We start from the raw sequence: 13,890 nt of genomic DNA, 5'->3' as shown, positions 1-13,890 counted from the left end.
TGTCTGTGGGTGTGAATGGATGCCTGGGTGAGAGCTTGTGTCTGTGGGTGTGAATGGATGCCTGGGTGAGAGCTTGTGTTTGTGGGTGTGAATGGGTGCCTGGGTGAGAGCTTGTGTCTGTGGGTGTGAATGGATATCTGGGTGAGAGCTTGTGTCTGTGGGTGGTGAATGGGTGCCTGGGTGAGAGCTTGTGTCTGTGGGTGTGAATGGTGCCTGGGTGAGAGCTTGTGTCTGAGGGTGTGGAATGGGTGCCTGGGGGAGAGCTTGTGGTCGGAGGGTGTGAATGGGTGCTCCTGGGGGAGAGCTGGTGTCATTGGGTGTGAATGGGTGCTTGGGTGAGAGCTTGTGTGTAGGGGTGTGAATGGAAGCCTGGGTGAGAGCTGGTGTGAATGGGTGTAAGAGCTTTTGTGTGTGATTGAGAGCTTGTATATAAGAGAACATGAGTGTGATTGAGAGAGCGAGACTGGTCAGGGAGGTGATGTGTTTTCTGTGTGAGAGAGAGAAACTGGTCAGGAAGATGACTGGTGTGTGGAAAGAGGACCGAGACTGGTCGTGGGGTTCTATTTGGGGGGTGTGTGTTGTGAGTGACTGGTTTGTGGGTGCTAAGGAAGAAGATTGAGGACAGAGCTTCAGCAGCCCTTGCTGCTTCTGGTTAGTGCTATTGGCCTGGAAGGGAAAGGAGTAGGAGAGTTGCTGGAGAAGGTAAGTAAAGGTGGCTTTTTAATTTATTTTTCTTGATTGACTGCCATTTTAATTATTGGGTATTATGCGATGTCTGCTGTTTTGAAATATTTTATTGATATTTGGACATGTTTTAATAATTTTTATGAGTATTTAATTGAATATTATTCTGTTCAGCAGCTGCTTTGTAACATTTTTGTTATAACTTTACAATGATTTCTGTGTTGGGGCTCTGTAGCAGCTTGGCTTATTCTGTTTTCCCAATAGGAAATGTTTTAGTGTTTAGGGCCTGGTTTAATAGTTGTATTTCTTAGATAGGGTTGTTACTGTTTTGCGTGTGTTCCGTAATACAGGTGTAACTTTGTGCAGGTTAGTTTGTGTGCATTATTGCAAATCCTGAGTCTGTTAGGTGCTATATTTCTCTTTCCATTTCTCCAGGTTCGCACTGTATGCAGAGTGGCTTTTTTGGTTTTCCGTTCCAGTTTCTGTCTCCATATTTATAATTTGTGTTTTTTCTGTACTTGGTGAAGGTCAGTTCTGGGTGTGTGACCAAAGTGAGGTGTTTTACTAGCATGTAGGCATTTGTATCAATCTTATTTGATGTGTTTTCTCAATAGGATATGCATTAGTGGTAAATTACTATCTTTTCATAAGGAAGGCTATTGTGCCTGGTAGTAAAGGGAGTTTGTTTTGCTTTTACTGAGATGTCATCAGAACCAGAATATCTTTTTTTTGTATGGTGAGTTGTACGGGTTATGCCCTAGATCTGCTCTGCACTCATTGCTGAGGGTTGAGGGGAGTCCTGTGGATGCAGAGTGCATGTTTACACTTAGCCCCGTGATGGTCACATGTTCAGTGTGTCACGCATATGAGAACCATTTGTCAGGTGTGTCCCGGCCAAAAAAAGGTTGAGAACCACTGTTCTAGACTGCAAAAGAGCCTTAGTATATTACAAAAAATGAATTCAGCTGCACCAGATAACCTCCCAACTGTTCATCTTGCATGATCCCAATCAACTAGGAGTAGCAGTTCCAAGCATACCTTGTGTAACTGTCTGGTTGAGTGCGTTCATCACTGCTACACATTAGCAAGCTTGCAAGTCAAGCTCCATGAAGGCTCATCAAGTGACAGCCATGGCTGCTTCTATTGCCTATCTTTGAGAAGTACCTTTTGAAGATATCTGCAAAGCTGCAGATTGGTCTTCCATTCATAAATTTACCTTACACTACCATCTTGATAACATCTCAAAGGGACAGTAAATTTGGACAAGCAGTTTTGCAAAGTCTGGTCTTGCAGAAGAGCACCCTTCACTATGAGGGCCGAGTAGGGAATTTAATAAACGCTTATGTCAGAAAATTGATATTGATATTACAGATCTTTATCTTTTGCAAGTGCTTTAACAGGAAGCTAGACAATATCTTCCATGCCACTATGCCTTGCTACTCTACCCGTTTTCCTCCACCTTAAGAATCTTTCTTCCACTCCACATTACTACATACCCTGGAGGAATGAAAAGTTACACTAGAAATCACATTTGAGCCACTTGCAACGTCTGCTGTGGCAGTGCCATTAGAATTAAAGGGCTAGATTCATCAAACTATCACATGCGATAAGAAGAGGGGTGTGTTTTATGGTAATAGCTTATTTATCGCAAAGTACACTATCTTAGCACTTTGCATAGGTATTACTGCAGAGTGCAATAACTTTTTCACACTTTGCGGTAAGTGCCACAATTGTTGTAATTCCTACCTACTACCACTGGGAGGGAGAGGGAGAGAGAGAGAGAGAGAGAGAGAGAGAGTGAGAGACTTGCCATACAGCCCTCACCCTAGATAGGAATTTATATCTCTATAGGAGGCCCATCTAGTTACTCGAGGTGAGGTTTAGGTATTAGTGTAGGGGTTAGGGGCCACTTTGACATTTGACATTCAGAGTGAGATTTGATGTCCTTCGGAGTGAGAAAACTCTCCCAAAGATGAGATTTGTAGAGATGTGAATCGTGTGATCGATCGTCTTAACGATTGATTTCGGCTGGGGGGGGGGGGGGGAGGGAATCGGATCGTCGCGGTTTTGTTTTTTTAAATATCGTGTAAATCGTAAATCGGGGGAGGGCGGGAAAACCGGCACACTAAAACATCCCTAAAACCCACCCCGACCCTTTAAAATAAATCCCCCACCCTCCCGAACCCCCCCAAAATGCCTTAAATTACCTGGGGACCAGAGGGGGGGTCCCGGTGTGATCTTTTACTCTCGGGCCTCCGGTGCGTTGTAGAAATGGTGCTGGCGCCATTTTGTTTTTTGTCCCCCGACGTCAGGAGCGTAGGAGATCGCTCCCGGACCCCCGGCGGGCCGTATTGCCAATCTTCAAAATGGCGCCGGCGCTACCTTTGCCCTCACTATGTCATATGGGCGACCGTCGCCCGTATGACATAGTGAGGGCAAAGGTAGCGCCGGCGCCATTTTGAAGATTGGCAATACAGCCCGCGTGCAGGAGGTCGCTCCCGGACCCCCGCTGGAATTTTGGCAAGTCTTGTGGGGGTCAGGAGGCCCCCCCAAGCTGGCCAAAAGTCCCTGGGGGTCCAGCGGGGGTCCGGGGATGATCTCCTGCACGCGTGATGTCGGGAGCCAGGAACCAAAATGGCGCCGGCGCTACCTTTGCCCTGTCACATGATAAGGGCAAAGGGCCACTGGCGCCATTTCTCTTAACACAGCCGTGGCCAGAGAGCTGGAGATCGCACCGGGACCCCCCCACTGGACCCCAGGTAATTTAAAACATTTTGGGGGTTCGGGAGGGTGGGGGATTTGTTTTAAAGGTTCGGGGTGGGTTTTAGGGTTTTTTTGGTGTGCCGGTTTTCCCGCGCCCTATTTAACGATACAATACAAATGCCCCTGACGATAAATCGGGGGCATTTGTATTGTATTGTTTTAAAGGTTCGGGGTGGGTTTTAGGGGTTTTTTTTGGTGTGCTGGTTTTCCCGCCCTCCCCCAATTTACGATTTTTAACGATTTAAAAAAAAAAAAAAAACACACAACGATCAGATTTCTCTCCCCCCCAGCCAAAATCGATCGTTAAGACGATCGATCACACGATTCACACCCCTAATGTTGTATGTTTCAGTTTTGATTTCTGTTTAAATTTGTTTTATTGTATGTTTATTATGATTTCATTGTAAGATTTAATTATTTGTACACGTCTTTGATTGGCATTGTCCAGAATGTGATATATAAAGTATATATAAGTATATATAAATATGATCTTATATGAGGATTAGGGACCTTTGTTTTCAGTTTATATTTTATTTTTCCTGGAAATTTCAATGCTATAACAAAAAAAGCTGTGAAAAAATGACTTTTCCACTGATTTTTTTTTCCCGTGTATTATAACAGTTTTTCACATTGAAATTTCCAGAAAAATAAAATGAAAATTGAAAACAAAGATCCCTAATGAGGTTTTAAAGGGTGACCTTGATCCTCAGAAAGCCAGGTTTCATGCCATACCATGGTTTGTCAAGTTCAAGAGCGCCTAACATTTTCTTTCCTCTTGGCCTTTTCCTGGGCTTTTTTTTTAAATATTGGTAGTGCCAGGGCCTTTTTCCTCAGCAGAGAGAGAAGCAGCAACTGCGGGGCCCAGAAGAAGGATTTTTTTTTTTCTAATCGCACTCCCACAGCACTTTCTGCTCCCGCTGAGGCTAGAAAAGCTTGCCTGAGCGATACTGTTGCTTTCTGGCCAGCAAGAAACTGCTGATGCATATTTTGTAGTTTTTTTTTTAGTAGTGCAGCAGCCCAACACAGCTAATTGTAGTTGGGGCTGGCCACTGCTTTTCTCCTTCTTCCACTGCAACTCAGCCCAGGACAGATGATTTCCGGGGGGGGGGGGGGGGGCAGTTCTCTCCTCCTCTCCTCTCCCAGCTGTTGTGCTGTCAACTCAAGCATTAAAAAAGAAACCAAACATTGGGCAGGCCAAGCCTTGGATCATTCTCTTGCTGAGGCCTTCTCCCAACTATCCCCTGAGCGGAAAGGAGGCGGAGGCTCCTGGGCCTGAGGAAGGAAGAAACCACTATGTGGCCCATGCAGTGATGACATTGGACTGGGGAGGGGGGATAGTTTGCTTGGATGAGGGAAGGGAGAGTGCTGGAAAACTGGGGAATGGGGAGAGTGTGCTGCGGTCAAGAATGGGACAGAGAGGAATGCTAGAGTCAGGCCTGCAAGGGGTGTTGAGTGTGCGAGGATAAGGGGAGTGGAGAGGAGAGAAGGGGAGAGAGTTGGGGGTCAGGTGCTGTTGCTGGGGAAGGAGAGAATGCTGGTTTCAAGGAAAGAAAAGGTGCTGGTGTCAGAGAATGGAGAAGAAAGGAGAGTGCTGGAAACAGAAAGGGGAAGAAAGAGGAGGAGGAAAATGCTGGGGTAAGGGAGAGGTGAGAAGGAGAAAGCTGGGAAAAGGAGAGGAAGGGAGGGGTCAAAGAAAGGAAAGGAGGATCAGATTTGGGGAGAGTACTGAGACTGGACTGGAGCGTGGTGGGGAGAGACAGTTTCTCAACCCTCCCTTTCCTGTCTAGTGCTCACCCATGTTTACCTTGGGTCCTGTCTGAATACCAGCACATTTCCTTCTAGAAAAAAATCAGGTTGTTTTTTTTTTCAAATCATTGTGGCTGTAAGATGGCAAAGAGGGCTAAAGTTCATTCTCCAGATGTTTGTGACAAATTCACCAAGCCACACAAATACGATTTAGTAATTATATTGCATTTCAGAGACCATCATGACAGAATCTAAAAGGGGATTTCTTCGCCATAGCTGACATGAATAATGCATGCTATTAATTGCACTCATGTTGCGCTGATGCCACCTCATGAAATGGGGGGGGGGGGGGGGGGGGGATCTTTTGTGACAGAAATTACCATCACTGCCTGAATGTGCAGGTGGTGGGTGACCCGCACATGATAATTCTGAATGTGATTGCCATCTACCTGGTTCTCCTGCATCACCCTGCCCTCTTCCAACAGGGGCTAATAGACAGAGGCTGGTTGCTTGATGAGTACTCCCCCTTTAGACCAACTTTGAACTGCACACATGCCAGCTACAAAAACATCCCAAAGGAAACCTGTCTTGCGAGAGCCACCCCTATACAAGGCCACCTATTTAGCACTGACATCCATTAAGCATGCTCGGTGGGATAAGAACAACTATAACCCCCTACAATGCTCACAGGCACATCTGCTGCAGAGCAGGCTCAGACTGACTAGGGTTCTTTCTTTTCTGGGATTTCACCATCCTATTCCATCTTCAAAGGTGATGCATGAAACCAGCAAGATATGTGCTCATGATTGCCGGTATATAAAAACCTTAAATAAATAAATAAATAAATAAATAAAATAAATGATTATGGAGTTTGACCCTGGCTCCCCATTTCTGCACCTTTCCCCTGAAGATTGGCAAAGAAGAGATACGCGGCCCAGACTTCCGCTTGCTCTGACACTCGGTGCACATTTGGAGTGTTAAAATGTTGCATCACATGTTTGAAGTGCTCTGGTGGTGCCTTTCATTACTCCTTTCAGAAGGTGACTATGATTGTGAGTGCCTCTGCTGCATGCTCCACACAAACATCCTCTTAGGTTATCACATTCCAGTTGTTCCCTGCTAGATGGAGCAAAAGTACAACAAAGTGGGACTCAGAACAGAAGTCAGATGATCATGGATTTCTTCTGCTCTAAGGAAAAAATTTAAAAAGAGCATGTTGATAATACAAGGTTTTTACATTTTATTCCAAATCAGAAAAAAAAGTATAAAGAATAAAATATATTAGGAAAGAAATAGAGCTCTGGGGAAAAAAAACTAAAAAGGGCTACAGGAAAGTCAACTTGATATTTTGAGGAGCCTAGTAAGTACTGCTGCTTTAAAAATCGCAGGATGTTTCAACAGGTTACTGCTGTCAGGGAGAAATAATCCAATTACAGTACTTGTGCCTTGTGATTGGTCTTTGTGTACCATGCACTGGTGTCAGTGGGAAAGAGACGGGCAATGAGAACTGAATTAGCAACAAGTGGTGAGTCTGGTTTACTAGCAAAACTTGCTACGGTAGATGTATTGTGACAGACTGAGCACATTTTGTACAAACCACAAAGAAGGGGGAAGGATAATATGTGAATTAAGTATCAACCAGATGGAGGACAGCATGGAGGACAACTTTATCCCTTCTAAGGTAACTTATTTTAGATTCAAAATAGTTTAAACTGGTGAATGTATACCTGGAAAACTTTTATTTATTCCTTAAAGACTTGTCAGAAATGTTGAAATAGATAGATATAAAAGCTATAAAGGATACCAGCAAATCTCTTTTTTTACAGTGTTTGCTTCATGTCCGTAAGCTCTGAAGCGCTGTTATTTGTAAAGTGTTCTAATTTTCTGGACTGAGCCTCTTAAGAGAGGAGACTCTCTCCTAGGATTAAAATAAAAGAATACTAAAGAGGCTGTAATGAGACAGAGAGACTGAAGCAGCATTTATCGTGAAAACTGTGTCTTTTTGTTATATTTGCTTGCATTAAGAGACTTTTCTGGGGCAGGAGAAATCACTTTTAGCTCTGCAATAGTGTGACATGGACCTGTGTGTCTCTTTGGCAGTTTTTGTACACAAGAGATGGTTCATGTACTGAACATTAATTAAGACTGATCCTTACTCTCCTATTCACAGTCTTTTAAAGATATTTAAATAAATCTTTTTCTTTCAAATCACTGCCCTTTGTTTAACTTTCCTGATCATCCAGATAAAATCTCCTGCAGCTGTAGATGAGAAATGAGTTTAAAATTCTTAGCTTAATTTTCACTTTGAGTATCCTGCCTTATCCTGTGGTACACAGAGGATGTTTCCTATTTAATGTGCTTAAAACTTGTGAAAAGATAAAATATCTTATAAACTGAAGTCCCCCAAGTTAGTAGTTATTGTCATGAATAGTTAATATATGGTTTAACGTAGCAACTCCCCAAAATTGTTTTTCAGTTTGTCTTGCTTAATTACATATTTCAAAAATTATTCTTTATTAAAAGTTGTGTATCTTAAAAATTATTCTAGATTGGACTAAATGTGATAATCCTGAGGGTGCTTTTGATAATATTCTAAACCAATAGTGCTATTCATGCAAAACAAGAAAACAGCAAGTCATTTGGATTACTTTTTTTTTTTTTGGAGGGGGGGGGGGGATGTGATGCTATATAAATGCCAAGATAATAGTTTCCTCCCTTTTGTTTCCAGAACTTTCCTTGGAGTTCTTACTACTTTTTTACTCACCTGGCAGATGACTCCTTTCAAAAATTGAAACTCTGCTAATTGCACTCAGTAACTACAGGAAAACATATTTCTAAATTTTGTGCCAACTCATCAGAATGTTTCTGATTAGGAAGGTTTACAGGTTTGCAAATTTGTTCTTGAGATGGGGAATTTTCTTGCTGCTCTTGTGTTTCCACACGGGTACCTTTTGCCCCAGTCAGTGCCATTGCTCAGACAACACTGGGGTGATGGTTGTTCACTGCAGTTCAAGAAACCTGGAAGGCATTCCAAACGATATCCCAATGGAGACTGTACTTTTAAAACTGGATGCTAATAAAATTTCCCAGATCCCTAATAATGTTTTCAGACATTTGGACTACTTGCAAGAACTGGACTTATCCAAAAATGCTATTGAAAAAATAGAAATTGCTTCCTTCACCGGGATCACAGAAGGACTGAGGCTGCTGGACCTGTCAAATAATCACATTAACAATATTCCTGAGGGAGCCCTAGCTAAACTCAGAGCTAAAATCCGGCTCGCTAATAACCCCTGGAATTGTGATTGTGCTTTCCAAGATGTCTTGCAGGAACTGAAGCTGGATCCTGAGACGGTGAATGAGATCATATGCCAAACATCTGTGGAGGAGGAATACGCAGGAAAGCCTCTTATCCAGGTTCTTGATGCAGGCGTCAATTTCTGCAATATCCTTCACAAAACAACTGATGTGGCCATGTTCATAACAATGTTTGGTTGGTTCACCATGGTTATTACCTATGTAGTGTATTATGTTCGGCACAATCAGGAAGATGCCAGGAGGCATTTGGAATACCTTAAATCTCTGCCAAGCACACAGATTATTACTAAAGACTTTGATACTGTTAGTACCGTTCTGTGAAGAATGACCACAATGTACCATGTCCATTTTCTTGGTTGAGTTCTTATCTCTGGACTACAGCCCAACTGCTTCCAAAATGAATATAGTCAAACTTTACTAAATCTTGATCACAGAGAACAAAAATAACGCTTAAAAATGTAGATTGGCTTTGGTTTTTAAGATATGCCACTGAATCGGTATATACTACATTTGACTTGGAATTATGAAAGTGAGTTAAGAAAGGAAAGGATCTCAAATTAAACCAGAAATGACTAATATACATCTTTGACTGTATCTATGAATAAATCTGTGACTGGGTTTGGATAATACTTTTTTTTTTGAGGTACAATGAATTATGCAGTGAATGAAGCTCATATTGCATCATATATGATATGAATTCCATTGTTATTCTGACACCCATTGGAGCCTGGGAGGAAAAGTGTTCAGCATCCAGCACTTGTTGAATCATGGAAGATTACCACTCTTACACATCAAGCCGGATCTGATAAAGAACTTTGTCAAGGCCAAGGATAAAACTAAGGCAGCCTTCAAATACCTCAGTGGTAAATTTCGAAGGTTACATAAAGCTAAGATAAAGGAAGGTGTCTTTGTTGGCCCTCAGATTAGTGAACTTCTTCAAGATAATGCATTTAACTATGCATTGTATGGCAAGGAAAAGATGGCATGGAAAGCCTTCCAGTTAGTGGAACTTTTCTCAGAAACAACAAGGCAGACAACCAGAGGTATAGCTATGGGTAGACTTGGGTGGGCCCTGCTCCACCCACTTTGGGCTCAGGCCCACCCAATTGGGAGTCAAGTAGGAGCAATGAGAGCAGGGATGGATTAAGGGGCTGGCCAATATGTACTGAGCTGAAAACTGGCACTCAGTCAAGGCTTCTACTTTTTTTTTTCCAGCCGCAAGTAGTAGGTGTCGTGTTGTGCCGCGCTGTCAGGATTTCTACCCCCTGCCAGTGATCAGATCTGTGCACAGTGGCACTGGATAGTGATGTACTGGTGGGGGTTCCCACAGCTAATGATTACAGGCCTTATGTGGCACCGCTTTGTGACATAATGATGGGGGTTCCCACCCCCTGCCAGAGATTAGAGTCCTCCAGCATAGGAGCACTCAATACTCAGTGGTGTCCTATCAGTGGGCTTCATGCATCTCGCTGGCAGGAAGGAGGACCACCTTGGGGAAGAGGCGAGTCATATGGCGGTGTGACAGAAAGGGAAGGGGAGGGGAAAAGAGTGAGGGATGGGAAGGTAAGAGGGTTGTGAGTGACTAAGAGAGAAGGGAAGGGGAGGGAGTGGGAGGGAGAATGAGGGCGTTAATGACTGAAAGGGAAGGGAGGTGAGAGTGAGGTAAGGGGGCTTGAGTGACCTGAGAGGGAAGGGGTGGGGAGGGAGGCAGTGGGAGGAAGGGGGTGAGTTATAGGGAGATAAAGGGGTTTGAATGACTGGGGATGGGGAGGGAAGACAGTGAATGAGAGGGAAGGGAGGTGAGAGTGGGGGAAGAGGATGAGTGACTGAGAGGTGAGGTAGAGGAAGGGGGAGTGAGGAAGAAGAAGAGAGTGTAGAAGAGTGATATTCTTGCATTACAAATATATATATGAGATAGCACAGAAAGTTTACTGGATATAGTATGAGATAGCACAGAAAGTTTGGGGAAACATTGTTATTCGTATTAGTTTTAATTATTGGGTGTTATTTGATATGTCTGCTGTTTTGAAATATTTACTTGAAATTTGGAAAATATGTAAAGTTTTTTTTATTCTTATTCTTTTTATTTATTAAGTATTCTGTTCATTTGTTTTGAAATATTTGTATTAGTAAGATTTACTATTATGACTGATTTATATTTCTTGATTTTATTTTATGAGGAATGATGTTTCTGTTTTTGCATTATTGCACTGGCTATGAGTCTGGCTGAAAGGGGAGGAGGCTGGAAAGCAAGACTTGGGGACTGGAAGGAGAGAGAGGGCTAGGGATCAGAATGAGGAGAATGAGACTAATATTGCTTCTGTTTCTCTAAGACAGGAATAATTTTATTTTCTGTGTGTCATTTTGAGAAATGTGCATTTGAATATTTCTATTTCTTACAGCTTTTATTTCTCTGGTGTTATACTACAGGAAGAGTCTGACTTTTGAGGTTTCCAGTTCAGCATTTGTCTCATGTTTCTTTTTTTAATTTGTGGTCAATTAATCTTGATTTTGGTGAAGGTCTATTCATGTTTCGCACATGGGACTGAGGTAGTTTCTGAGTCAGGATTTGTAGCCATTCAGATTTCTCTTTTTTTTTTTTTTTTCAATCTGTACCTTCTAGGACAAAGGTGTAATATGTTGTACAGCAGTGAGCATGTGTGAGCACGAGAGAGAGCATATGTGTGTGTGTGAATGAGCATATATGTGAGCCTGAAAGAGACTCATGAGTCAATGAGCATGTATATGAGCCTGAGAGTATTCCCAGGTATAGAGAGTAGGGAAATATTTATTTATTTATTTATTTATTTATTTTTAGTTTTTATATACCGATGTTCCTGTATAATATACATATCACACCGGTTTACAAGGAACTCAAACTGACGCCTCAGTGGGCAGTTTACATTGCAACAAGATAACAAGATAACAGATAATATGGGGGGGCAGCGGAACTTGGCAAAGGATACAGAGATTAAGCATAAATAGCTAAATAGAGGTAACTAAATATACAAAATACAGTAAACAATGTACATAAGGTGGGTTGGGTCAGAGGCCAGGCTGATATTGTTTTCTTCCGGCTTTTAGATTCCTGGGAAAGCTTGTGCAAAAAACCAAGTCTTTAGTTTCTTTTTGAAAGTAATGTGGCACGATTCGAGGCGAAGGTCTAGAGGGAGCGCGTTCCAGAGTATGGGGCCAGCTGTGGATAGTGCGCGTTTCCTCAGGGAGGATTTTGCTGGCTGGGCGCGTAGCATATTTCTGTACACACTTCTTGTCGGTCTCTTGGAGGTGTGAAGCTGCAGTTGAAAAGTTAAATTGAGAGGAGCGATGTTATGTAGGGCCTTGTGAATCATCATAATGGTTTTGAAGTGAATTCTGTATTTGATAGGTAGCCAATGTAGGTGCTGGAGAATGGGGGTGATATGGTCCCTTTTTTTGGTGTTTGTAAGAATTCTGGCCGTTGCGTTCATGACCATCTGAAGCGGTTTGGTGGTGCAAGCGGGGAGGCCGAGGAGGAGCGAGTTGCAATAGTCTAGTTTCGGTAATATGATGGCTTGTAGAACCAGGCGGAAATCTCTGTAGCGTAGTAGAGGTTTTAATTTTTTTAATACATGCAATTTAAAAAAGCACTCTTTTGTCGTGTTGTTTATGAACTTGTTGAGGCTGAGTCTGTTATCTAGGAGTACTCCCAGGTCTCTTACTTGCTGCGAAGTGATGTCTTTGGAGTTGATAGGAGATTGGCTAGCATTTGGAGTGATAGGTGGGACTAATCCTTATTAGTTTTAATTATTGCGTGTTATTTGGTGTGTAATGTTTTGAAATATTATATCGATGCTTGGGAAAATTTAAAAAATGTGTATGAGTTTTAAATTATTGGCTGTTTTATCAGCCTTTTAAAAATATTTATTCTTTTTATTAGTATTAAAATTTAAAGAAAGAAGTAATGCTATTCTGTTTGGCGTTGAAGGATATATGCTAAACTAATATCATTCTTTTGTCATAACATCAGGTGGAGTTTTAGAATACTTTGCAGGATATCAACATATGTGTTGAGATGATTGTCTTTATAAGACACTTGTGTCTGTCAACTTTAAATTAAGTTTTGGGATATTGTTTCTTGAGACACCTTTAAACTTAGCTGGATTGTTTCTATTAGTGTGTATATAGTTTAGTGTTGGTATGTGCTTGAAATAATTGAGTTAAAATATTTTAGTGTCACTCATGATGACTGACATATGTCGCAGGTATTTAGGCATCCATTGTCAAGTACACGCTAAGGTATTATTTATTAATGTTGAGACTTGTATGGCTACTGCCCACCCATGTTAACCTTGGGCCCCTCCAAAAAACAGTTCTGGCTATGCCACTGCAGACAACTACAGGAAGTCGGTGGAAAACCTCCTCAAGCCATACAAAAGCCTTGGCTGCAACATGTCACTAAAGATACATATCTTGCACTCTCATCTAGATTTTTTTTTTGATCTAACTGCAGAGCAATGAGCGATGAGCATGGTGAGCAATTTCACCAGGATATTGCAGCAATGGAAAAACAGTACCAGGGCAAATGGAGCCCATTAATGCTTGCAGACTATTGCTGGATAGTGACAAGAGATGTTCCATTTAATGAATACAGCAATGAGCCAAGAAAAGACAAGCAGCTACTGAATAAGGACTAAAATATGTACATATATATGCATAATAGTTTTTGGCCTTTTGTATCATAGCAAATTTTATTTCTATAATCCTTTTTCTGATTTATTTTTTAAAGTGTTACAAAAACAGCACCAGTGAAATATTATACAACCATAAATACATGAAAAGACTTACATTCACTATTTATGATTAAAATTCTACTATCTACGCTTTAGACATAGATGAAAAATATAAAAATCTTAAATATCATGGAAACAGTAGCCAATCAGCTGGTTTAATTGTCATATTTGAATTCGGCACAACCACCTCAATAATAAATGGCACATTTTATCGCTGAAGAAGATGACTTCTAAAAATTTGTATACCAGTGTTAATAAACCATTTTGTTATTAAAGGACTACATATGGAGAATCAGGGTGCCAGATGTGTATTTTCTTCTGCCCGAATGAGTTTTTAATTTTTTCTTTTTTTGAAGAAAGAGTAACAAATCCTCAAAACATTACATCAGTAGTAACAACTGGCACAGGGCCAGATTAATAAAGATGTTTCTTCCATTCTGTTCCTATTGATAACAGTTACATCAGCTCCTATGCAGTATAAACCAGATTTCCCAGAGCAACCATCACTATCTGAGAAAACATGCAGCTAATAGCATCTGACTTAGCATGATATTACTTGATGGCTTATGGATCATGAAGGGTTCTTCATATGATAGATAATTGTTCCACG

General features: G+C 41.6%; 1 protein-coding gene across 1 annotated transcript; it reads left to right on the top strand.

Moving 5' to 3' along the window:
- Nucleotides 1–6,730: 6,730 nt before the first annotated feature.
- Nucleotides 6,731–9,394, top strand: LOC115093240 (leucine-rich repeat-containing protein 3-like). The gene is made up of 2 exons (XM_029604915.1): nt 6,731–6,874; nt 7,922–9,394. Exon 2 carries the CDS (start codon nt 8,053–8,055, stop codon nt 8,830–8,832), a length of 780 nt encoding a protein of 259 aa, XP_029460775.1. The 5' UTR covers nt 6,731–6,874; nt 7,922–8,052; the 3' UTR covers nt 8,833–9,394.
- The last annotated feature ends 4,496 nt before the right edge of the window (nt 9,395–13,890 follow it).

The sequence above is a fragment of the Rhinatrema bivittatum genome, chromosome 6 (assembly GCF_901001135.1).
Source record: "Rhinatrema bivittatum chromosome 6, aRhiBiv1.1, whole genome shotgun sequence".
Lineage (NCBI taxonomy): Eukaryota > Metazoa > Chordata > Amphibia > Gymnophiona > Rhinatrematidae > Rhinatrema > Rhinatrema bivittatum.
The sequence above is the reverse complement of the archived record's forward strand: the minus strand, read 5'-3'. Positions and strand labels throughout refer to the sequence as shown.

Bases quoted from the DNA above. Each gene is read 5' to 3' on its own strand.
- LOC115093240 (XM_029604915.1), top strand. From the start codon at position 8,053: ATGTTTCTGATTAGGAAGGTTTACAGGTTTGCAAATTTGTTCTTGAGA.